Genomic DNA, 27,052 nt, shown 5'->3' with positions numbered 1-27,052 from the left:
GCAAATGAAGACTAAGAGAATGATACAAAAAAAAGTCAAAGTGTTGGTTCTATAAAATAAATAAAATAGACAAAACCTTAGCCAACTGGCTACATAGGAGACCCTGTTTCAAAAAGAAAGAAATCAAAACCACAGCTTAATGTCTCTGCAAGCAAAAAAACAAACAAAAACACAAACAAAAAAACATAAAACTCTGAAAAATCATTAGCCAAACTTTTCACAAAAAGGAAAGGAGAGGCTCTAATCCATGTAATTAAGAAAGAACAGGGTGAACTCACAACAGATTCAGCAGAAATCTATAGGATCATCAATACCTACTTTGAAGACCTGTACTCCAATAAGATGGAAAACATAGAAGAAACAGTGTCAGGAAACCTGATATTGTATGGCTTTGAGAATGCTTTGGAGAACACTGTACTGTATATTCCTTCTCTCAATATGCCTTAGGGGAGAAATCCCATAAAACATTCCTTTTAAGAGGTGCCAGAAAATCTTCCTTATCTTGAGGAACTGGTATATTTTTTTTAATGGATCATGTAAATCATTTAATTGTATAGTTACTTTTATATTGGCTTAGGTATTCTTGAACACAAATTTTATCTAATTGTAGTTATATATAGGGCAATATGGTTCGTGTATCTAGCCACCTAACCTTATCTTGTCTTTATTTTCCATTCCATAATTCTTTCTATTTCATTTAATGTATTTTGTAAATAATCTCAAATCCTTTTTTTTTAATTTTTTTTAATTTTATTGAGTTTATTGGTACATTTTAGGGATACAGTACAGTTACATTCATTGTTGGGATCATGTACCTCTACATGGCAAGTCTTGATTCTCATTTTTTCCCCTTACCTCTGCCCTCCCTTCACCCCCTCCTCTCCTCCCCATCTACAAACACTTTATTTTCATCTTTTCATTCTCTCACATTTTTTTCTTTTCCCTTTTTGTTCTTCCCCTACGCATCACACCTTCCCTACACCTTTAGCTCCTTTCTTCAAATTTCTAAATGTCAGTAATCTTATTTGACCCAGCCATCCCTCTGCTGGGTATCTTTCCAAGAGAACTAAAAGAATCATATCACAGAGAAGTATGTGCACCCATGTTTATAGCGGCACAGTTTGTAATAGCTAAATCTTGGAAACAGCCTATTTGCCCATCCGTTGGAAACTGGATAAAGAAGTTGTGGTTTTTCTATAAAATGGAATATTACTCAGCCATAAAGAGCGAGAGAATAGATTCATTCATAGGAAAATGGATACATATTGAAGATATACTCCTAAGTGAAATAAATAAGACACACGTGTAAATACCAAATAGTTTCCCTGGTGTGAATATTCTGCAACAATGCATAAGATTCTCAAATCCTTTTGAAGTAATGTAAAAATAATTAGGATGTTCTCATTATTGTATCAGCCTCTAAATGACAATATACAATGAAATACATTCTCCCTTGAAAGAACTATAAATATTACCAGTATGTCATTTTAAACGTACTATTTTTAAAAATAAAGGGAAACAAAATTATTGTTGTGATAAACCACGAAAGACTTTAATCATTACTAAACTGAATGGAAAGAAATATAAACCCTCTCCATGTTAAATGATATTTCTAGAAGACAGATATATGTTTGCATACCACTAGTTGCTTCCAAGCAACATATCCAAGATGGATATGTACCAATTCCCCACAGTGAATGTATTTATTATGCATTGCAAACATATACTAATGAAGAAGAGAACTTTCACAGAAGTGTTTCATTTCCTCTCTCCACACATTTCATGTTTCTCCACATGAGAGGGGTAAATGCTAACAACCTGGTAAGACTGGTGCCTGTTGTCCTGACCACATTCCTGTACTGAGTAGAGTCACTGGGTTTGGAATATTATTTTGTCTTTGCAGCTGCTGAAGTTCAGTCCAATGATTTTGTGCACAAGTTTTCATATACTAGGCAGATCACACAAAATCCCTTTACTTTCTTTTGCTGTTTAATTCCTGAGTTTTTAAGGCAGGTTTGCAAGCCTTTATGCAGATGGTTAGGTAGGGATACCTAGAGCTTACCCTTTACTTAATCTGATACTCCTATGAAGGTGGGTCCTTGGATTTTTTTTCAACAACAAAACAGTGCCATTTATTCTTTTCAGTTTTACTATTAAAAAAATGCATACTTTGGTCTCCAGTTGGCTTCCCTGTGTCTTAGGTAAGAATGTGGAACCAGAAAAGTTTCCCCCTAATATTTAGCACACAGTAGTGGATGCTATAATTCTACTATATTATTTCTCTATTTTATATTCCTTATTCTTTATATTATGATAAATATTTTTAAAATATCTGTTATAAGTCTAACTTCACTAGAAAATTATATAACAAACCTTTGCTCCAATATTACCTTTGTCTTGTTAAAGAAGAAAGATTTCAGGGCTGGGATTTAGCTCAGTGGCACTGTGCCTTCCTGGCAAGTGCAAGGTCTTGAGTTTAATCCCGAGTACAAAAAAGAAGAAAAGAAAGACTTCAATGACATTAGAAAGATTGAGACAATTTGGAGTTTGGGTGAAAAGCTTAATAATTATCCTCAGATATTTACAGATCTATTCTCTGGTACTCCAGAGTAAATAAAAAGGGGACAAAATGAGTAGTAGTCAAAGACTGATGAGAAATAATCAACAGTTTGGCTTCATATGAAATTTCCTTGACAATGAGGACGTCCATACAAAAACTGAAGAAAACTATTTAGGATGTTTCAAAGAGGATCTGAATGTAAAATAGGGAATTAGAGATAAGGGTTTCCTCTCATTTTTGCATCTAACACAATTTTTTTTCCTCATTGAGTTTATTGGTACATTTTAGATATACAGTACAGTTACATTCATTATTGGGATCTTGTACCTTTACATGACAGGTCTTGGTTCTCATTTTTTCCCCTCTAAAACAATTTTATGAGTTGGGTTATCACTGCCTTATAAACTGGAGCATAACAAATTATACTTCATATGATTTTTAATAACTTTCATAATAATTTATAAAGATCTAGAACAAAGATATATTCAGAAAAATCAGATAATCACATTAATGAAAAAGAAGTTACCTGTCTGGAAAAAGACTCTAGAAATAATTGTCCGACACAGTGGGCAGGGAGTACTTGCAGGATTGTCTTTGGCCAGGGTCCGTAAGCAGGGTTCACAGAAGATATGGTGGCAAGGGTAACACATGTAAGGGTTGAAATAAACATCCAGACATACTGCACATATGTAGCTATCTTTTTCTTCTGCATATTCATTGTCATCATCTGTATTCATCTCATTATTCAAATTCTGCAAAAAAAAAAAAGGTTTTTATTAGTGTAATATTGGTTTCCCCGAGAATGATTTTACCCTTTGTAAAAATGAATATATTTGAGAATTATATATCCAGAAGTTTCATTATTCTGTAGTATTTTTACATAGTGTTAAATGCTAAAATATACTTATCCACATTAAGTATTCTATTATCTATTTAAGCAGCACTAATTAAATGTTCTATATATTTTTCCCAGGATTACATACTCTTCATTTATTCCAACCTCAAGGCAAACAAGCAGATTGTCACAAGGCTGCACAATTATAATATGTTTACCTGCCCATAATTAAGAAGTGAAGGTAGAAGGATATCCTACTTCATCTTAACTGTGCACGGGACATTTCCTCCTTTGCCCCTTCCTGTACCTCAAAGTCAAGATCTGGCCAAAGCCAAGGGAATATCAGGGGTAAACAGGGCAAAGAAATGTGAAGATAATTATGAGATTAGCAATATAGCTAGGAAATATGAGCTCCTTCCTTTTCCCCAAAAATGGTTAAGAGGTAGCCCAGAGATTAGTCACACAAGGTCTGGGAGCAGAAATTTATTTGATTTATTTGAGATGGCTTTGCTTTTCCCTCAGTCATCCTCTTTCTGCTACCTGTTGGTAGTTTCTCTTTTATGAAGGATAGGTGAGGGGTGGTTGAAGAATGTTTAAATTCACAAAATAATTTATTACAGTAAAAGACACATTGCCATTAATCTCCCTCAAAATATTCCCTCTCACTTCAAACATAATGATCCCTTTATTCTTCCCACCTTATGAAGCAGTCTGAATTTTGGGTTTTTCTGTGGCTGTCTTTCAATGCACTGTTATAGCCACTTTGATATCTTGACCGAATTCAAAACATTTAACCTTTCAAGAACATTTTGGCTTTGGAGAAGAACCAGAATTATGGTACCAGATCTGGTGAATAAGGTGGATGAGGAACACTGCAATGTCCTCCCACCCTACCTTTCATTGGGTGGCACTTAGCATTCACTGTATTTTTTATCACATCTCCTGAAGACACTGCTTTCCAGAACTGCTTTAGAAAGTGGCAAGAACAATGGAGCAAGGTATGTTGGAGGATATATTTAGAAGAGATTAATGGCAATGTGCTTTATACTGTAAATTTTTTTCAAAAAGTAAATATTCTCTGAATATTTCAGTCATACTTTATATTATGTCTAGAGCCAATTTATTTTTAAATGGATTGTATTTTACTTATGCACTTATAGGAACTTTTACTTAATTTAGTTATTTGTTGTTACTATTTAGATGTTACTGATTAGATATTTTCTCTTTTTTTCACTCTTGTTCTCATGTCCTTTGATGAAATAGAGTTCTACATTTTTAAAATTTATTTTTATTAGTACATATTTGTCATACATATCATATTCATCATAGGGAATTTGTATTTGTACATATCTTAATTCTTTTTCTCTATTTGCCTCTCTACCCTTTAACCCCTCCCCTTTCCCTTTACAAAAGCTTTGTTTCCATTTTTTCTTTCATTTTCTTTCTCCCCCTCCCTTGTTCTCCTTCCTTTTAAATTTTTTTGTGTGTTGCCCAATATCTATTATTCATTTTGGTCATTATTTATGCTTTCAGTTTCTCACACAAGAGAAACAATCTGATATTTAAACATATCTCAAGGTGCATTCATTTACCTAAAAATGTCTCAAGTGTATCCTTCTTTATGGAAGAGTAGTTTTCCACTGTCGATAAAAACCAGAATTTCTTTATCCATTAATTCACTGATGGGCATCTAGGCTGTTTCCAAGATTTAGCTATCATAAATTGTGCTGCTACAAACATGGGTGTGTATATATCACTGTGGTTGGGAAGATACAAAGGAGGAGAATAATAAGGTCAAATGGAACCTCTAGTTTTAGTTTTTGAGGAATCACTATACTGATTTCAAATTTTAGTTTTTGAGGAGTCACTATACTGATTTCAATAGTGGTTGTACTAATTTACATTCCTACCAACAGAGAAGAAGGGCTCCTTTTTGTCTATAGCCCCACCAGGATTTGTTATTGGACAATTTCTGGAAATAATCATTTTGGAACAAAAGATTCAGAAACAACTCCAAGCACATTCAGCTACCTTATCTTTGACAAAGGGGCCAAACACCTTCACTGAAAGAAAGATGGTCTCTTTAATAGATGGGGCTGGAAAAACTAGCTTTTCACATGCTGAAGATAAAACTAGACCCCTAACTCTCACCATACACTAAACTAAAACTGAAATAGATCAAATATCTAAATATTAAAAGAACAATCTGCTGAAAGATAAAGCACTTGAAAACATAGGTGCAGGCAAAGACTTTATGAACAAAACCTCAATGCAGCAGGAAATATAACAAAGAATCAACAACTGGGATCTCATCATACTGAAAAACATTTGCATGGCAAAATAAACCACCAACAGAATGAAAAGACAACTCACAAGGTGGGAAAACATTTTTGCCAGATGTTCCTCAAAGGACTAATATCTAGACGATATAAAGAACTCAAAACAAATCAGACTCCCCCAAATTTAGAGGCCCAATCCAAAAAAGTACACCTGAATTGAACAGACACTTCTCAGATGCAAACAACAAATAAATATATGAAAAATGTTCAACATCACTAGTGATTCAAGAGATGCAAATTAAAACAATACTGAGATTTCATCCCACTTCATAAAGTTCTTAATTTTAAAGTAGTCTATTGGATTATACTTTTCCTTCATAGTCATTGCTTGTTCTGTTTTTATTTAAGAACTCATCCTTTCCTGGGGTTTTAAAGATAGCATTATTTTACATTTCCAAACATTTCATCATCCTACAATATACTAGAAATTAATTTTAATGCACAGTGTATCTTATAAATTTCATGTTTTCCTTTTTTTGTGGTGTTGGAAATTAAACTCAGGGCTGCATGCATGCTAGGCAAGTGCTTTAGTACTTAACTATAACTTTCAGTCCCAATTTTTTTTGAGTAGTTACTGATTGGCCAAGTCTATATACAGTAAGGCTTCCTTTTCCTGCACTGCTCTCAATTGCCACATTGTCATTATGAAGTCACATATGCATGAATCTACTTTGGGGATTTTATCCCACTGTATTAGTTCATTGTCTTTCATATGCCATAATCATAATCTCTTGAGCTTTGTAGTGAGCCTGAGTAGAGGAAGTCCTTTCATTTTACTCTGACTTTCAAGTGTTCTTGGCTATTCCTGCCCTTTCCCATGACTACATAAAATTTAGTGGTTTTCAGGCAGGATCTCCCTTTGTAGTTCAGGCTGGCCCTGAACTTACTATATAGCCCAAGCTGGCCTTGAACTCATGTTGATCCTCCTGCCTCAGCCTCCAATTGCTGGGATTACAGACATGTGCCACTATACCCGAGGACTACATAAAATTTAGTGTTACTTGTCACTTTTATTTTTAAAATTGAAATTTTCATTGGATTTATATTGAGCCTACAGCTAAATTTAGGAAGAGTAATCTATATAATACAAAGTTTGAAAATACATAAGTTTAGTTTATTTCCCTATTTATTAAAAAAACTTATAAAGATACCTTGGTAAAAGTTTACTTCTATTCAATACATTTTTCCTAATATTACTAATTTACTTCTTTTCTCAACTATACTATTCCTATTAGGATAACATGTATATTCTAGTATCTTTCACACCAAAATATGCAGACATAAAAAAATTCAGTTCAGCCTATGTTTTTCCATGCCCTTTCACAGCAAAAATTTTGCTTCTTTGCTTCCTGTCCCTTCTTCAGCCCACTCTAACTTGATTTTTTTTCTTGCTACTCTGCCTACACTGCTCTTATATATGTCACTAACAACCTCTGGCAGACCAAATCCAGGCTAATTTCCTAATGTATCTTCCTCATTCTCTCAGCAGCATTTTCTGATTAGAACAGGGCTTCTTTGCATCTGTTTATTGGATTCTTTTTTATACTTAAATAAGGTCAGATTCCTTACCATGATCTACATCATGATGTAGGTCTGACTTACTTCATCTCCCGTATTGAGCTACTCACTATTTATTGGTCGTCTTTCATCTCAACAAATACACCGCTTCCTTTCATTTTCTCGAGATATGACACTTTTCTTTTCCTAAAAAGTTTTTACTTGGTGTAATTCACATCAAAAAACAAAAGAAATGCCTTACTCCATGAAGTAAATACAAAATGGATACAACTTTTATTTTAATATGTGCACATTAATTCATTCATCATGACGAGGAGATTATTTGCTACCTTCAGAATTTAGGCTCTGTCATGTGTCTTGCTTTGATCAATGATCTTTTAGCAAGACAAAAGTAGAGAGTTAAAAATGTTCACACACTGGGCATGGCCTTGCCCTGTGGTTATCAAAAACCCTGAGTGAACAATATGAACAAGGGTAGGCTGCCATGCTGAGTAAGTAACACACAGTCCACTTATCATCATTGTGATGCTGACAACAAGCCAATCATCAAACAAGTGAATGAAGCTAGTGGGTATCAGCTGTAAATGAACAACTGAGACAAGATAAGATATATGGAGAAGATACAAATCATTACAGCTGAGCCTGGTCTTAATGCTAACCCAAAATTCTATGAGTAAATAGAATGTTTTTTTAAGTAACTAAATTTAAGTAACACAATGGAAATTCATCAACATCGCCTTTTGTATATATAGATAGCTTTACTTCATTCTTAAAATCTTAGCTTACAAAACAAGTTCCCAAAGAGGATGTCATTGTCCATTCTATGCAAATCAGTTCTCCATGTTCTGTCACTCCTACTTGTATCTTTCGTATATTTTGTCACTGTTATTTTTGCCTATTTCTTTCTTTCTTTCCCAACAGAATATTAATATTATTACAGTCATAGGGAATGTAGCATATATATTTATCTACATATATATACATAATACGTATGTATAATTAAGCTGTTCCAAAACTGATGTTACCACTCTCAGTAGACCCTGAATATAGATACTGATTATGGGACAAATTCTTAAAATGTCATAGGTTTAACTTTAGTATTGTTTTTAAGAATTTCTGTGGATCTTTTGGATGTTTCTATCTAGATAAACATTCTGTGACATTCCATGCACACAGAATAATGGTCAAAATTAGGATATTAAGTGCTAATAAAGTACTGTTATCCATAGTACATCAAATTTCATCAATTTTCCCAATGATGTCTTGTATAGTAATTATTTTACCAGCTAGGCTTATTCACTGAGTAGGTGGCATGGAATCTTTTATTTTTTAAGGAACAATTTTTATTGTCCTCAAATGTGGTTATTAGGCTTTCTCTTGTCTGTTTTATAAGCATGAAACCAAAGAACTAAACTTCTTAGTTACTTTTTTTTTATAGCTATAGACTATATTTTAAGGACAGTTTTAAGTTTAAAGAAAAATTATCTGGACAGTACAAGTACTTCCACACTCTTATCCCAATCCCTGAATTTTACCTGTTACCTTGTATTAGTATGATACATTTTATTACAATCAATAAGCAAATAGTGATACATTATCAGTAACTAAAGTTAACAGTGTTTATTAGGGCTCACTCTTTGTAATGTCTGTATAAGTCTATAGGTTTTGATGTGTCAACAAGATTATGTGTACCATTAAAGTATCTTTCAGAGAAGTTTCATGGTACTTAGTCTGCTGAATTCCACTTATTTATCCCTGTTATTCTTTTCCCCAATTGATCATTTTACTATCTGTGTGTACTTTTTCTTTTCCAGAATACTACACAACTGGAACATACAACATGTAGCTTTTTAGATTAGTTCCTTTCACTTAGCAATATACATTTGAGGTTCCTCCTGATTAATTTTGACCTTGAAATTAATTATTCCAGGTCTCTAATGAGAACTGCTGTCAATTTTTCATTAATTTTTTTCTTGGGCATTTAAAAAAGAAATTAGTTTGCTTCATTTTCTAAATTAATGCAAATCCAATTGCTTTTTACCTTCTATAATTCCTGAATTTTAGCCACGGACATTTTCTGCAGTGTGGTATATTTATTCTGAATTCTACTTTCTTTAATATCAGCTAAAATGTAATCAATATCATATTTTACTTTCACTAAGAGTTGTCTGCAGAAGAGTTAAAATTTGTACCTAATTAATATATGTATGTGTGTATGTATATATATATATATTATATGTATTTCAGTTCAAAATTAATATACAATATTTTATTGTAATACAGAAATGTATCATAGAAATAAAGGAAAACTATTCAAATTATTTTTCTTTACTACAATAAATAAATGTTGCAGATTTTTGAGATTCCTTATCTGCAATCATGAATTAAAGGTGTCAGACTTACATAATTTTATTTCTAATCTAAGATTTAAGTATAAAGGTAACCTGAAATATGGCTTTGTCACCTATTGCAATTTGAGGAATGCAAGGATAAGTTTGCAAAAAAAGCCACTACCCTCAATTCTAAATATCAAAGTGTCTTACACAGAGTATGTTCTCAACCAATTATATAGAAATGCATGACTATAACATGGAATGAACACTGACCTTTCCAATTAGGCCTTTTAAAAAAATTTTATACAGAAACTCTACCAGGAAGGGGCACTTCATTATAGTATCTTTGTGTGAGTTTATTAAATCATTGTCCTTTAGCACAAAATAAAGAGACAGGATACTTGTGGGAGAGAAATTCTCAAAGAATAAAAGGGATCCTTTAGGAAAATGATTCTCCAAGTGTGATCCACAGAAGCCTGGGAACAAGACCATTTAAGGGAAACTAGAAGGACAAAATTATTCTCATTATAATACAAAGATATTGTTTTTCCATTTCACTGTATTGATAATTGTTCTGATGGTACAAAACTAATACTGAGTTAAACTGTTAGTGCCTTAGCAAGAATAAAAGGAGTGGGCCTAACAAATGATTTATTGTATTCTTAACCACCATGTACTTTCAGGGAGAAAAAGTCAGTTATTTTTTGCAGGAAAATAAAACCTCAGTTTCCATTAGGAACATGCTTGATGAACATGCAATATTAAGCTCTCCTTCTTGAATACATATTTTAAAATATTTTATGTGACAGAAATGGATGCACAGAAAAGCATTTCTGCTACATACCAAAGCAGAATGGTTCTTCTATGCAAAAGAATATTTGTTATTGAATTGTGAGCTGTACTAGCTGGTTTTTTCATGGAACACTATTTTACTTAAAAGAATAATTGTCAGACATTATTCAGACTCAGTTATTTGGCAGACATTTTCACAGAAAAGAACAAAGTAAATCTGTCACTTCAAGAGAAACAACATACAGTATTGTTGCCAATCAAAATGATAAAATTGGAGCTTTCAGGCAAAAGTCGGAATTTTAGAAAATTTGTATTTGCTTTCAGCTTCCCAGTACTTACTTTTCTGAAGAGATTGCTAGTGATATTAACATTTTTTGATATTACATAATAAAGTGCTTGAACATTTATTTAGAAGAGCTGCATACCTCAGCAAAGTAGTATTTTTCACTATCCAGTACATGATGCTACAAAAATCATGCAGAGCAAATGAAGCACTCAAAGTACAAAGACAGATCAATGGACTTTTATAATAAAATATTTAAAGTTAATATTAGATATTAGATTCTACATTAAAACTAGACTTTAAGAATCTAGCATTTGTTAAATTTTTTTCTGTAATATTAAAGACACCTAAAATTAATTTGAAAAGCTCTTATACTATTCCCATTTCTGATAATATCTGACTGGATTTTCTGCAAATACTTTAAACAATGTAACACGTGGCAACAAATTAAATACAGAAGCATATTGGAGAATACACGTGACTTCTCTTAAGCTAAATGTTACAGAGATTTGCAAAACGTGTGTCATTTTTCTTAAATAGTTATTTTTCATAAAATGATATGCTATATGCAATGGTTGATTATCTTTATATGAATTAAATACTTCAATTTTGAAAGATAAGGGTCTAGTTTTAATCTTTGGCAGGTAGAAATCCAGTTTTTCCAACATAATTTATTAAAGAGGCTATCTTCCCTCCACTGATGATGGCTGGTGCCTTTGTCAAAGATGAGGTAGCTGAGTACATCAGTTGTTTCTGTATCTTCCAATTTATTACACTGATTCTCAGGTCTGTTTCTTTGCCAGTACCATGCTGTTTTTATCACAGTGGCTTTGTAGTATAGTTTCAAATTGGGAATTGTTATACCCATTGCCATGTCTCTGTTGCATAGGATGGCTTTTGCTATTCCAGGCCTCTTCTGGTTCCAAATGAATTTTTGGATTATTTTTTCTAGTTCTGTGAAATAAAATGTTGGAATTTCAATTGGCATTGCATTGAATCTGTATGGCAGTGTTGGTAGTATGGCCATTTTCACTATGTTGATTCTTCCTACCCAGGAGCAGGGGATATCTTTCCATTTTCTTATATCCTCTTTGATCTCTGTTTTCAGAGTGTTGCAGTTTTCAGTGTAGAGGTCTTTTGCTTCTTTCATTAGACATATCTAGATACCTCATTTTTTGTCCAAGTGGATTAAAGATCTAAATATTAAAAAACCATCACTAAATTTGCTGGAAGATAAATTAGGCAGAACTCTTGAAGACATTGGCATAGGAAAAGACTTTATAAACAAATCCTCAGTAGCCCAGTACCTAGCACAAAGAATCAACAACTGGGATCTCATCTTATTTAAAAGTTTCTAGGCCAGGCATGGTAGTGCACACCTATGATCCCAGCACTCAGGAGGCTGAGGCAGGAGGATCGCTGTGAGTTGGAGATCAGCCTGGGCTACATAGTGAGTTGCAGGTCCATCTCAACTACAGATTGAGATGCTGTCTCAAAAAACCAAAAAAAAAAAAAAAATGCTTCTGCACTGCAAAAGAAACCATCAACAGAACTAAGAGACAACCTACAATGTGGGAAAAAAACTCTTACCAGCTTCTCCTCAGACAAAGGACTACCATCTAGAATATACAAAGACCTGGAAAAATCAGCCCTTCAAATACAAAGACCCAAACCAAAAATGGGCATCTGAAATGAACAGACATTTTACAGACAAACAAGTAAAACCATCAAGTAAATATATGAAAATATGTTCCACATCACTGGTCATTTGAGAGATGCAGATGAAAACAACACTGAGATTCCACCTCACCCCACAAAGAATGGCTGCTATCAAGAAATCAACCAATAACAAATGTTGGCAGAGTTGTGAGGAGAAAGGAACACTTACTTCTCCATTGTTGGTGAGAGTGCAGACTGGTGCAACCACTGTATGTAGATGCCTCAAAGAACAAGGATTAGAGGTTCCATTTGACCCAGCCATCCCTCAGCTGGGTATTTTTCCAAAAGAATTAAAAGAATCATACCACAGTGATATATGCATACACATGCTTATAGTGGCACAGTTTGTAATAGCTAAAATTTGGAAACAGCCCATTTGCCCATCAGTTGGAGACTGGATAAAGAAGATGCAGTTTTTCTACAAAATGGAATATTACTCAGCCATAAAGAATGAAAAATTAAAGTCATTCATAGGAAAATGGATGCATATTGAGGATATGCTCTTAAGTGAAATAAATAAGTCACATGTATAAATACAGAATAGTTTGGTATGAAAAACTACAATTGTAAATAAGATCCTAATGGTATATAATTGACAATATGAAATAGGAAGAAAAGGGCTAAAGGTGTAGGCGAAGTGGGAAGAGTAGGGGAAAGGAAATAAGGGAAAAGAAAAATATATAAGAAAATGAAAAAATGGAAATAAAGTTTTTGTAAATAGGGAATGGAGGAAGGGGTAAAGCGAGGGCAGGGGGATGGGAAAAAAACTGAGAACCGAGACCTGTCATGTAAAGGTACAAGATCCCAATGATGAACGTACCTGTACTATATATCTAAAATGTACCAATAAACTCAATGAGAAAAAAAATAAATACTTCAATTTTAGTTTAAATTTCTAGTTTCATAAATATTTATAATTTACATATATAAAATTTCTCTAAGAGTTTCACAAGTGTTAGGAAAGCTTTGAAAGGGGCTGTGAGACCAAAACGTGTGAGAACTCATAGAAAACAAAGGTAATTTGGGCCCTGTGCATGAATTGATGATTATAACAAAGTATGTAATACGCATTTAATGTATTGGAAATATTAATAATATCAACTATAATACTAATTAAGATAATTCACAGGGAAAACAATGTAGGGTATAATTTATGATAAATTCTCACTTAAATGGGATCTGAAGAAAGAAAAGCTCAAAGAAAGAATACAAAGATATTAGCACACTGTTTTTAGAGGGAAGAACAGTAAAAAGAGACTATGTAGCATTTACTTAAAAAATCCACACCTATATCACAGTATCAATTTGGAGATTAATCCATTTTTTAGTTCTTTTAGATAATAAATAACTCCATTTAAAATAAAAAGCACTACTGTAAGACCCTGAGGTGGCTTCTGAAGCATCTTGGAAAGATTAAATCACCTTCTGTATATTTTTAATTTCATTTTTGACATTCTAATTGAAAATTGGTGACCAATATAGGATTGCTTAATATAAATATTCTAGTAATAAAAACATTTCATTAATAAGTCATTTCTGATAAAATGGCAATTATGATCTGGATTTTTTTTTTTACATTAATCACTTTCCAAGATAGAAATATAGCTTTAGTTTAGAGTTAGTTCAGGAATATTTGTCAGAAGTATCTACTTGTCCTGGCCTTATTATTTGGTTTAGGGTTAAAGAACAAAGTAAAATGTCATCCTAAGGTCGAGTGCGTGTTAGTAGCTAATAGCTACAAAAGTAATAGACCAAATTTCTGCAACTTTCAGTAAAGAAAAAATAGAATTACTGGGGCTTCAAATGAATTCTGGGGCCATGTAACCCAAAAGCTTGAGAAGTTTCTCAATATTTAATCCTATAAGCGAGCTATCTTCCCCAGTCACCAACAACTGCTCTGGATATTTATGGGTTAAGATAATCCTCACAGTATCAAGGATAGCAGATATAAAATTTTATTCAGACTCTTTATTCTTTATGCAGCTTGATTAATCACCTCAGGGCCTGTCTTGAGCTAATGAATCAGTAACCTGCTGGGATATCGCATATGAATAAAACTGAAAATGCTAAAAGTATATGCTGTCATTTTTCTTTAAAATTCCATTAAAATTTAAATATTCTCATTTAGAGCAGGGGGAATGCAAAACTACACAGACTACTTGCTTTCCTAGTAGATATGAATATTAAAATAATCATTTTACATGAAAAATGAAAATGGTTGTTTAATAAAAACTAAGAAAACAGTACTAAAACAATCATATCACAGAGAAGTATGCACACCCATGTTTATAGAGGCACAGTTTGTAATAGCTAAATCTTGGAAACAGCCCATTTGCCCATCCGTTGGAAACTGGATAAAGAAGATGTTGTTTTTCTATAAAATGGAATATTACTCAGCCATAAAGAACGTGAAAATAGATTCATTCATAGGAAAATGGATACATATTGAAGATAAATTATATACAAGATCCCAACAATGAATGTAACTGTACTGTATCCCTAAAATGTACCAATAAACTGAATTAAAGCTGAAAAAAAAAAGAGAAAACAGTACTTACCTAGAAAGAAATGAAAATGACATTCTCAGTGAACAACTACAAAAGCACAATCATGGATTGATAAAATTTCTGTAAATTGCATTGGTTTGCTTATTACTAAAAACAATAATAGTAGAAAACTTATGTAACTGTACTGTATCCCTAAAATGTACCAATAAACTGAATTAAAGCTGAAAAAAAAAAGAGAAAACAGTACTTACCTAGAAAGAAATGAAAATGACATTCTCAGTGAACAACTACAAAAGCACAATCATGGATTGATAAAATTTCTGTAAATTGCATTGGTTTGCTTATTACTAAAAACAATAATAGTAGAAAACTTTCTCCAGTAAAATTGAAAGAATATATTGGTTTTGGCCTTGTTTAGAGTAATATATGCTTTTAATGGAAAAGTGTGACTTTCATTTTATACCATACTGTCTACCAGTCATTCATGGCATTAGAAATAACTTTTTGCAATATTTTATATTGATTGTCATTATTTGAAAATATCTTCCTCTTATTTTCAAAACAGGGGATATGATAGTAATTACCAATCAAATTATACATGTATTGCATGAATTATTAGTGCCTTATAAAATAAGCAATGGGGCAGCAATAATGTGCATATTTTTACAAAAATATTTAAATCAATTACATAATAATTCCATAAACTACAATGATCCCTAGCCTGTCTGAAATTAATAGAAGGAATAGCATCTTAGTATAATACATATAGAAATCTTCTAACACACTGGCAATTCAGAAAGTTTTCATTCCATTGAGGAAAAAAGGATAAGAATTCATGTTATTCTTTTAAATTTTACAGTTAACACTCAACCATGTTATTAAAAAGTACTAGTCCATACATCCTTAAAGACTACAAAATGCTTAGCAGCCTATAGGAAAAATGAGAGACATTTTTCATAGTTTCACTTTTGCTTTGTGTGGTGACCTCTTATGTCCACTTCATCTTTTTCTCTGAATATGTCAATGTGTTCCTTCTTTCATTCTTGTTTTTGAAATACAAGTAATCACTTTAAAGCATAACATTCAGTGGAGTTTACAAAATCAGAAGGTTGTACAACCACTGCCTCTATCTAGTTTCACAACCTTTTCCTTGCTTCTAAAAAAAACTCCATTACTAATATTCACTCCTCATTTTCTTCTTCCTCCACTCATGGCAACTACTAATCTACTTTCTTAATAGGTTTGCTTATTCTGAACATTGCATATCAATGAAATCATATAATAAATGGTCTTTATGTTTGTGGCTTCTTTAATATAGTTTTAATATTCAGCCCTCTTATTTTAAATATTACTACTTTATTCCTTTTTCAAGTACTGTGGATTGAAGCCAGAGCCATGCCTTTGAACTTTATTCCCAGACCTTTTTCATTAATTAATTTATTTTTTATTTTGAGAGGGAATCTTACTAAATCAGCTGGACTCCACCTTGCTATCCTCTTGACTCAGCCCTCTAAAGTGCTGTGATTATAGGTGTGAGTCACCTGTCATCTCTGTTCTTTCCATGGCTGAAAAATATTCCATTTAATGCGTAAGCACATTTTGTTTATTGTTACTGACATTTTAGTATATAGTAATCCACACACTTATCTGTAAGGGCTATATTCTAAGACCTTCAGTAGATGCCTGAAACTGCAGCATTGAACCCTCAAATGTAAAGTCTTGGATTTCAGGTAACTTGTTCAGTAAGTGTTCCCTAAGATAAGCAAACATTTCTAAGAAATTTTAACTTGATAAATGAGTGATGTCTTGCAATATGGTGAAGTACTCGATGCTGAACATCACATAATTACAACTGAGTGAATGGTTTTAATCTCTCATGTGCTGAGTAGGAGGAGAAAAGGTAGAGAATCTCTCACTTCAAATGAGATTAAGATGTGTAAAATGTGGCATACAGTGTAAAATTCTGCAGAAAAGCACTACCTGAATAAGGCTGCAGCAGTGCAAGTGATTAATCTGCTTAATGACAATGCAGTATCACATTTCTGTGAAATCCTCAAAAGGAGTCAAAAGCAATTGTCATTGGATAGGTTCCTTGTTAAAGTTGTACAAAAAGAAAAAATTCCATTGAGACAATAAATAGTGATTCTGATAGTGAATGTTGTCCTATTCAATAACCCTCCTCCCTCTTGTCTCCTTCACAACAGCCATGAAAGTTTTCAAAGGTAAGTACAAGTTAAATTGTTTTTCTTTATATTTTGTATTTTCTTCATTATTTTGTATTATATTACAACATTGTAATCATTTTTATACAAATATTTTGGGTTGTAGAACGAATCATATGAGTTTGCATTATTTCTTATGGGGAAATCTGCTTTGATATATAAATACTTTGGATTATAAGTATATTTCTGGAATGAATTATATTTGCAAACCAAGGTTTTACTGTATAATGTTTCGTGCTATACATGTATACATACAGTAAACTCACTCATACAGCAGGCACAGCAAGAAACTAACAATATAATAAAATATAATAATTATAGTAATATACCACAGTAAAATTGTCAGCTTCACTATTCTTCTGCTTTGGTATCATGACTAAGTAAAGTTCTTGTTACCTGAACATAGGCATTGTAATATATGACAACCAGTCTGATAACTAGACAGCTGGTAGGCGAATCGTGATTGGTTAGTGAATGCATGTGGAAAACACTGGACAAAATGATGATTTGTGTCCCAGGTGGGATGGGGTGAGACAGTACTATGTTTCATGACACTATTCAGTATAATTTAAAACTTAAAAAATTTTAATGGAATTTTCCATTTAATATTTTCATATCACAGTTGACTGGGTAATTAAAACCAAAGAAAGCAAAACTATGAATAAGGGTGACTGTTGTGTATCTCTCTGTCAAAGTCCCTTTAATGAGTATGTTCCAAAATATTTTGTTGGACACCTTTAATTTATTTAGTTTACCCACTCCCATTGTCCCAGTATCTACTACTAGTTTGCTGATGCCACTTAACTGTTATATTTGACTTCTGTTCTGAACTTCAAGTCTAGATTTATAGTCACCTCTTAGAAAGCATCATACTCTCTGTCATAAACAGAAAACATAACTCACAGTGGCAGAGTGGAGTGGGTAACTGGAAATAAAAATCAAAATGTAATTTGGTGGTACATGTTTTTGAAAAATCCAGAAATACTCAGTTTATGAAGGGTAGACTTAAGAGTCAACTTGTTGGCTTGAAAGCCACATAGGGGATTAGTAAAGCATACTTTTGGGTTTATCTGTGTGGGTGATGGAGGCATGACTTTGGTCATCACAGGCTGAAGGGTACAAAAGTGTAAACTTTTCCTTTGATAGGCAAGATTGTGGCCACAAGCTAGAGAAAAGCCACCTTAGGAAATAATTCCCTGTGATTCATTTCACCATGATCAGGTATCCAGGAAATCAAAGGCCAAAAGAGCCATAGTCCAAGGAGTCCTGGATACTTCTCCCACAGACAGCAGACTTGGGCATAATTCATGTGGAACTGGTTTTTCAGGCATGCAGAATGCAAAAGTTGTGAGGTTATGGAGGTTTCCAAGCAGATTTCAAAGGATGGCCTGGGAAAACCTGGCAATGTGCCTCTTAAAAGTGGGTGTATAAAACTGGGAATGAAGCTGAAGGTGGCTTGGAGATTCCAGGGGGTCAGAGAGGTTCAGAACATGAGAAATCTGCTGAGGGAAGCTGCATGCAAGAAGTACAACCAACCAAGAGGGAGGTTATGTGGGCTGCAAGTGGCAAAGCCATAGGTTAGGGCCACCCAAACCCTATGGAACTCCTATCTTCTTACTGTGTGCTCTGAATGCCAGGGACAGCGCTACAAGATTTAATCTTTGCTCTGCTGGGTTTTATGCTGCTTTCTTCCTATCCTTTTGTATACTTCTATTTCTTCCTTTTGGAATGGAAATATTTACCCTACATCATTGTATATTAGGATTATGTAACTGGGTTGTTAACTTTTCAGGGATTTACAGCTAAGAGTTTGTCTTGAGGATCACAGGAAACTTTCGGCTTTTCAGAAATTCTGGAACTGTTGAGACTGGGGGAAGGCATTAATACATTTTTGTTGCATATAGGATAGTTTTACCTTGTTAGGTGGAATTATGACCTTGTGTTTATTTGCAGATTAAATATGGTTTAAGGAGATGGGTTTGGGAGTCAAGTTGACAAGGGGTGAAATTTGAGTTAAACTAGATGTGTAATTCTGGATTAGTTTAAGGAATAAAGAAAAATCCATTTTTATGGTGTTAACCTGGGCAAAGCAGGAAGTGAAAGAGGAAAGCAGTCTTGGGTGAAAGGGCACAGTATTTTGGAATGAGATGGCAGGAAACACTATCCCAATCCTTCTACAAAATCCAACACATATTCACCCAGAAATCATCAGAAAAACTGTGGTGAATGTGTAATTCTCACTTTATAGACATGAAAACTCAGGTTAATTTCTTTGTATATAAAAGGAAGTGATGGGGACAGAATCTTTGAGGACATAGATATAGTTAAATATAGTTATATAGAAGAGGATTTATATATTTATAACAATTTGATATTATTTGTGATAGTTATAATAACCTTATGAATATCAAATTAGCAAATACTGAACTACTGTTCCAAGAAGAAGTACAGGATTAGGTTCCTAAAAGCCTCTGGTTACAACACTGTCATCAATCTATCAATATATAAACTTCTTTAATGTGTTTCTGTTTAAAGATAGATTTAAATGCAAAAATGTGACACTAAATAGACCACAGGAACATACATATTAGGTGATTCTAGTTTTTTGCTGTTCTGCCTATGTCAACAAACAACTAAGGAAGCACTGTCAGTATTGATTCTGTGGTCAGATAAATTTTAGTGAACAGTCAAATTTACAAACATGGGATTCATGCATAATGAAGGCTGACTACATTAATTATTCAAAGCTTTCTATAAGTTGTTTTTTCTTTGCTTCCAACTTCATCTTTCTTCCTAAATATCATCATTATAATCAAAATAACCTCATCTTTTTGTAACAGAGGACTAGAAGTTGGGCCTGCACATGCCCAATAACTAAAAAGCAGATAAAGTTGGGCATCTCTGGTGTATTTTATATGCTCCTTTATTACCTTAAAACTTTGGGCAGACCTCAGCTCAGCTCTGTATGCAGGCATGTTAATCACTTAAGAAGTGTCCGCATTACAGAGTGTATTAGCCTTAAAATTACCTATCCTATCTCATTCCACTTTAAGACTAAGGACGCAAATATGTGAATAAGTCAAGTAATTTTCATGATTTATAAGGACATCCAATAGCTTGCTTTCTAATGTCTAGTTCCAGAACCCCTGGAGTGATGCCTAGAAGTCTGGATTCATTACCAAACCTAGAGTCATCTCAAATTACAGGAAAAGCAGTGCCTCACAAATCACTCCATGATTATGGTCATATCCCCCACCCTTAGCAAATGGAAACTGAGGCTGCTCCAAAAACCAGGAGCTGTCATTTCATGTTGAAAAATGAATTGTCCCCTCAAATCATGACAGTTCTTCCATAACTGGACCAGTCAACTATGCAAATCCCTAACCCCTCCCCTTGTTCCTCTTTTCTATTAGTCCCTCAAAGGCAGATCTTGAACCTTTCTGTGCTTCCCAGGATGGCCATGCTGATAAAAGCTCTTTTCCTATCTTTCACCACTGGTGGTCTCCTTGACTGACATTACAGGATGGGTGGTGAGCTTGGTCTCTTGGGACCTCTGGAGCTGGGGCTTTTGACCTACAACTCCAGTAACACATATGTACTTAAAAGAGGTCAGATTGTGTTTTGACTCATGCTATTATGACATGATGGCTCCTAGTTTGAGGAGCAATCTTAGTTCCCATAGTTTTAAATCTCTTCTTTCTCTACTATACATTTTAAATCAAACAAATGATTTAAATATAATACTAATTTTTAAATGAAACTTGTCTCATTAAGATGTGACTGTGTCAAAAATAGCAAATAAGTATTAGCCAACATGAAATAATTAATATTATTAAATGAATAATTAGTACCTGAAGTATTAGAATATTTTGTTGAGGTTTCTGGGGGCTTTTCCTAGGATAGAGAGGAAAGGGCCACAAATGATTTTTACTGATTTCAAGGGGTACAGAAAGAGAAATAACAGGAAGAATGTGAGGTATTTGCTATCCTCTTACTAAGATTTTAAGAATGATTTAGGGCTATTTTGGATTATATTACCCATATGCTGGTCATACTTTTTTAGTTGAAACTAGGAAGAATATGTTCACTTATTATATATAAATTACAAGACCTGTTTCCCTTCTTTGATTCCTATTAAATTTATCTCCTTTTCCAAAGTGTCTTTTATACACTTGTTAGACTTCACATATTTTTCTCTCTGTTAAAAATGATACCTTAAAAATCATACTGAGTTTTATAGCTTTCGAGGTAGTCTTAAAAACTAGAATGTAAAAAGTTCATGATTTTTTCTACTTAGCCTGCCTTCCTGTGATATAATCATTATGAAATATATTTTTCATATTTATTCTATTAAATAGTCATTTTTAGATTTCCAAAGTGAATAATAAGCACATTAGTATTTGTGACCAAATATAAAAACACTGTGGCAGAATCTACTGGCAGGTGCTGTGCTCTGTGGGTGGGGAGAGCATGGGATTCTGCTACCACATAAGTCCTTTGATAGGCAACAGCTGGTGAGTGACTCCAAAAGCATCTTCCATAACCCTAGAGAAAGTGCTTGCTTGGAGACCATTCTGAGGAAGGGTTGACTGAAGCCATGATTCAGAGTAGCCATGGGATTGTTTCACTTCAGGGATCCTAGTGTGACATTCCCACAGTGACTGGGTGAGAGACATACAGGAGACAACTGTGGTTAAGAAGTGGGATGGAGAGAGACCCCCTGAGGGGTTTGAGATAAAGGACATAACCTCTGTCCACATAATAGAGGCCAGGCTCAGCCTGAGTTGCTCTGGATGTCATGGCATTGGCTCCTTCACCCTAATCCTACTGCCTGGTGGTACATGCATACTACATGGATCTAGGATGATTTCCTTCTTTATGTACCAGGATGATCAGGGACACATCTTGACTTGGATACTATACCAAAATTAGAGAACCCAGAAGAAATTTCACCACACATTCAAAAATCACAGAAATTATTTTTGGTATGTGTTTTAATTTTGTTTTGTGAAGCAAGCACTTGTTTTTCTTTTTTCTTCTTTTCTCCTCTATTCTTTACCAGTTTATTGAGGTTTGGAGAATTTTTGTCTTTTCTCCATGCTTCTTATCTCTATTTATTATTTCTTTTTTGTTTTCCTCTTCTTCCTTTAATTTTTCTCCTATTTTTACTCATCATATGTTTTTTTCTCCCTTTGTCTTTCATTCCTTTTTAGTTTTTTCTCTTACTTTTATCTAATTCTATAAATATCTTCTACCCCACCCCCATAGGATCATTTCTGCCACTTCTCTCTTTTATCATATTATATAGTTTAGTATTTCAATTTTTTTTCTCTTGCATTCCCCCATTTCCACTCCCTCATATCTTTAATAGGATAAACATAAAGCTTTATTAACTTTTAGATAGTAAACTTTATAAAATTACTGTTGCATTCTTGTCTACCATCAGCAGAAATATAGCTGTCATATTTAGCACAGATTATCCTCTAAGTCAATACATGGGTTTTTCAATGTTTACACATAATTGTGGATTTATTTTCTAGGGTTAGAGGTGGTACAAAATTGGTTCTTATTGTGTTTTAATATCTAATATGTCTTGGATGATGCTACTGTGGCTAATTTACTTGATATGAACAGGGTCTCATAATTGTTGCTATTTGCTTATAAACCAAAACTCAGATTACCTTTGTGACATTAATAATACTACAATGTGTTCCCAGAGAATTTGGTGTTAGGTCAAATACTATGCAACCTCCCCACCTAAATTAAATAAAGTAGTCAGATCTTGGGGCTGAGACAAAGCACTATAGTTGGTAAAAGTACTGAAATAACTGAAAAACAACTAAAGGGATGTCTATATCCACAACCTACCACCTTCAACACAAAACAACAAACAAACACACATGTGCACACACACACACACACACACACACACAGAAACATAAGGTAACAAGGCAACAAAATGCCTCCAAATACTCTCAACTCTCCTGAAGCCAATCCAGGGGGCATTGAGGGGTAGAGGAGCATAAGCCACACACCCACATTACTTGAAAGGTAACAGAGCTTGTTAGAAAACAGATCAAAGTGATACCAGGATAACAAAATACAACTGAACAGATAACAAAAGTAACAACCAAAGTGATCCAGGAGCTTTCAGAAGGCATTACTAAAAAGACAGATGAGCTAAACACAATAATACAAAATATAAATGGTTAATTTAGCAATGAATTAAGGCTCTATGAAAAGGTTTTAATCAGAATTTCAGGAGATTAAAAATTATACTGAAAGTATGGGCAGCAGAAGAAACCAATGTGAGGACAGAATTTCAGGTCTAGAAGACAATGATGCTTCCAAAGACCAACTACATGAAGAAACATTAAAAATAACAAGAGAACATTAAAAATGGTTCCAACAGTTGCTACATGACACAAAGAAGAATAAGAATACAACAAAAATGCCATAAAAAACCTGTAACAGAAGTAATGACAGAGAACTTCCCAAATATAGGGAAAGAAATAAACATTCAGCTAAGTGAGGCATAAAGAACCATTAATAGTCATAAGCAAAACAGAACCTCCTGGGCCACACTGTGCTCAAAGTACCATAAGTCAATTTTAAAAGTTATTAGAGAAAAGCAATGAAGCAGATATAAAGGTAAACCCATAAAATTACAGCAGACTTATCACAAACCTTAAAGGGAAAGAGTGCTTGAAATGAAGTGTTTTTAAGACCTAAAAGATAACAACTTCCAACCCTGTCTTGTGTATACTGAAAAACATTCCTTCAAAATTGACAGAGAAATAAGGTATTTTCATGACAAGAAGCATCTCAAGAAATTCATGACCAGCATACCAGCAGTACACAAAATTGTCAGTGATATCCTAGAAAGAGATAATGAATCCAACCATGCCAATAAGTCAAAAAGATGAATAGGCCTGATGGGATGATCAGGTAAGCAAAAGGAAAAAAAAAAAAAAAAAAGGACATCATCATGACAGGAATAAGTCAATACCTCTCAGCAAAAATTCTAAGTGTGAACGGTCTCAATTCTCAAGGCAAAATAAATTGGCAGAATAGATCTAGAAACAAAACCCAATAATATACAGTATATAAAACCACATTTAATTAAAAAAGAAATTCACAAGCCAGGCATTGTATCACACACCTGTAATCCCAGAACCCAGGAGGCTAAGGCAGGAGGATTGCTGTGAGTTAAAGACCAGCCTAGGCTACATAGTGAGTTCCAGGTCAATCTCAAATACATAGTGAGATTAAAAAAAAAAAAAAAAAAAAAAAGAATTTCACAGATTAAAATCCAAAGAATGGAAGGAACTGTCGGGGTTGAAGGGGATCTTCTTCATTGTTGGTAGGAGAGTAAACTGGTACAAACACTATGCTAATCAAAATGGAGATTCCCTATGCAACTAAAAATAGAAATTCCATTTGATCCAGCTATCCTTTGTAGATTATCTTTTCAGAAGAGTTAAGGTTATCATATTACAGGGATACATACATACTCATGTTTACAGCAGCACAGTTCACAATAGCTAAATCTTGGAAGCAGCTCATATGTCATGAAGAGATGAATAGAAAAAGAAAATATGGTGTTTATGCACAGTAGAATACTACTCTACCACAAGGCATGTTAAACCTGAGACATTTGTAGGACAATGAACCTAGAGACCATAATATTAAGTAAATTAAATCAGACATACAAGTTTAAACAACATATGGTTTTTCTTAGCAACCCAATATATAAAGTGCAAAATAAGAGACAGACAATAGACAAAAGGAGAGAAAAAAGTTGTTGTGTTTTATATGCTTTTGGCCTGTTGGGGTGGCTGTTAATCTGTGCTCACAACCACATGTAGGAATTATATAGAATGACCTCCTAAGGTTGGCAGCTTCTTTCTTGTAACCATCTACCAACGGCTTTTTGTTTAATTTTTTTAATGGATTTTTTTTTCATTCTAGGCTTCAGATGAAGATAAAATATTGGAAATTTTGGAGAAAATGACTACTTACTAGTTGCATTTGAAACTACATCTTAAGGTAAATTTTAAATTTTCTACAGCAATCATATATTTTATTTTTATTTCTAAATGATTAATATAAACATTTAAAATTTGGAATTTTTAAAATTGTGAAAATGCTAAACATTTGTTAAGAAGGATCATCAGGAGGTTTTTATCTTCTGATCTTATAAAGAAAAAAACTTTTAAAAATAGAAAATATATGACATTTTTCTTCCTACATTATTTCAAAAAATGTATACTGTTCATTCTTGATGAATAATATTCTATTGTATGAATATGCACCACTTAAGTTATATTTTTCCTTTATTATAAACTTTACTTACAATGAAATACATGAAGTTTTGGTGTTCCTATAAGTGGTTTTGAAGTATTTAGGCCAATGCATTATGCATTCATAGCTATAAACATACAATCAAAACAATATATTTGTATTATAAAATGAACATTATTATATCTATCAAATTTTTTAAAAATAGGATGCATTAGATGATTCTTTAATGACATTTTACTTTATTTATGTATTTAAAATTTTCTCCCCTGTATATATTACTTTTCAGAATACAGCCATTCAGTATACACTAACATTTAAAGGAATTTCAGTATTTATGATAATGCTGTTTCTGTAGAAAAATGTTTGAGTATCTTCTTTGAAGTTAAATTAAGAAATAAAGTACAGAAAATATAGAATGTAATCATAAGCAGATTACAAATAAACCATCTAAGTCTCCACTTCCCAAATAAAACAATGTTAATATTTTGATAGGTTTCCTTTTATACTTTTATTTTAATTTTAAATATTTATAATATATGGAAGTTAAATTTATGATTCTAGATTCTTATATACTATGGTAGATTAAGAACTCTCCCCTTATGATGAACAATATATTTAAATGCTGTATAATACAATTTTAAATTTACTATGGTTTGTTTATCTTATTATTATTACCTATTTAGAGTATAGTACTTGTCTTTTATCTTTTAAAATGTTCCGTTTTAAAAATAACTCTGTGTTTGCTATTTCCTTGGCCTCAGATGTTCATCCTTAGTCTCTATAAATAGTTGCCTCTTCTCATTGCTTTAGGTCTTGAGTTAAATAATACTTCAGAGTTCTTCCCAGCATACACTAGTTAAATCAAAGCAGCATCCAGCGCCTGCCTCACAAGCACAAGGACCCCAGTTCAATCCCCGGTTTAAAAAAAAATGCATCTCTTAATCTCCCCACCAAACCATACATCAAGTGTGACTCTATTACTGAGGTTAGAAAAAAACTGAGCAAATCAACTGATCTACTTAAGCTTCATCTGTCCTATATGTAAACAATGATCTTTTTCCTTTTTTTTAATTTTAAAAATTGTACCTCATTCCACCCTCCCCTTATATCTTTCACTTCTCTATTAATAATGTCTTTTTCCTATTCTACTTGAAATCTTCTCTGGAGTGTTATAGCACCACAAGAAGAATGTAAAAATGTTTGGTGATCTAAAGTTGTTATATCAATATAATATATTCTAATCATTTTATGGTCTGCAATACTTCCCCCATGCACACAATTTTTGTCTAGTATGTTGAGTACAAGAACATCTCCTACACAGACTTTTTGTTGTTTTTTACTTTAGCATCCTGAATACATTTCTGCTCTCAGTAATCAAAACATCTTGAGATCTCATCATTAAAAGGGCGATATTATTGACTATAGAAAATGAAGGCATTCAGATAAAGTAAATTTCAAACCAAAACTCATTAAGAGAGACAAAGAAGGACACTACATCCTTGTAAAGGGAACAATTCAAGAGGAAGAGCTGACAATCATAAACATATATGCACCAAATATAAATGCCCCCAACTATATAAAACAAATATTAAGTAACATGAAAAACCAAATAAGCACTAATACAATTGTAGTGGGGGATT

The 27,052-nt window shown here is 33.2% G+C and overlaps 1 protein-coding gene and 1 long non-coding RNA gene across 4 annotated transcripts in view; one reads left to right on the top strand and one right to left on the bottom strand.

Moving 5' to 3' along the window:
• Positions 1-27,052, bottom strand: part of Rnf180 (ring finger protein 180) — a 167,637-nt gene that overhangs the window by 42,910 nt on the left and 97,675 nt on the right. For all 3 annotated transcript variants that reach the window (XM_010637229.3, XM_010637230.3, XM_019209463.2), the window contains one exon: positions 3,087-3,312. In XM_010637229.3, the coding sequence (XP_010635531.1) occupies positions 3,087-3,312 (226 nt within the window). The remainder of the gene's footprint in view (positions 1-3,086; positions 3,313-27,052) is intronic.
• Positions 1-27,052, top strand: part of LOC104871366 — a 64,104-nt gene that overhangs the window by 27,640 nt on the left and 9,412 nt on the right. Inside the window, exon 2 of the long non-coding RNA XR_782858.2 lies at positions 25,080-25,157. This is a non-coding gene — a long non-coding RNA (uncharacterized LOC104871366). The remainder of the gene's footprint in view (positions 1-25,079; positions 25,158-27,052) is intronic.

The sequence above is a fragment of the Fukomys damarensis genome, unplaced genomic scaffold (genome assembly GCF_012274545.1).
Source record: "Fukomys damarensis isolate Sample0158 unplaced genomic scaffold, DMR_v1.0_HiC HiC_scaffold_1, whole genome shotgun sequence".
Classification (NCBI taxonomy): Eukaryota; Metazoa; Chordata; class Mammalia; order Rodentia; family Bathyergidae; genus Fukomys; species Fukomys damarensis.
This window is presented reverse-complemented; position numbering and strand designations above follow the sequence as displayed.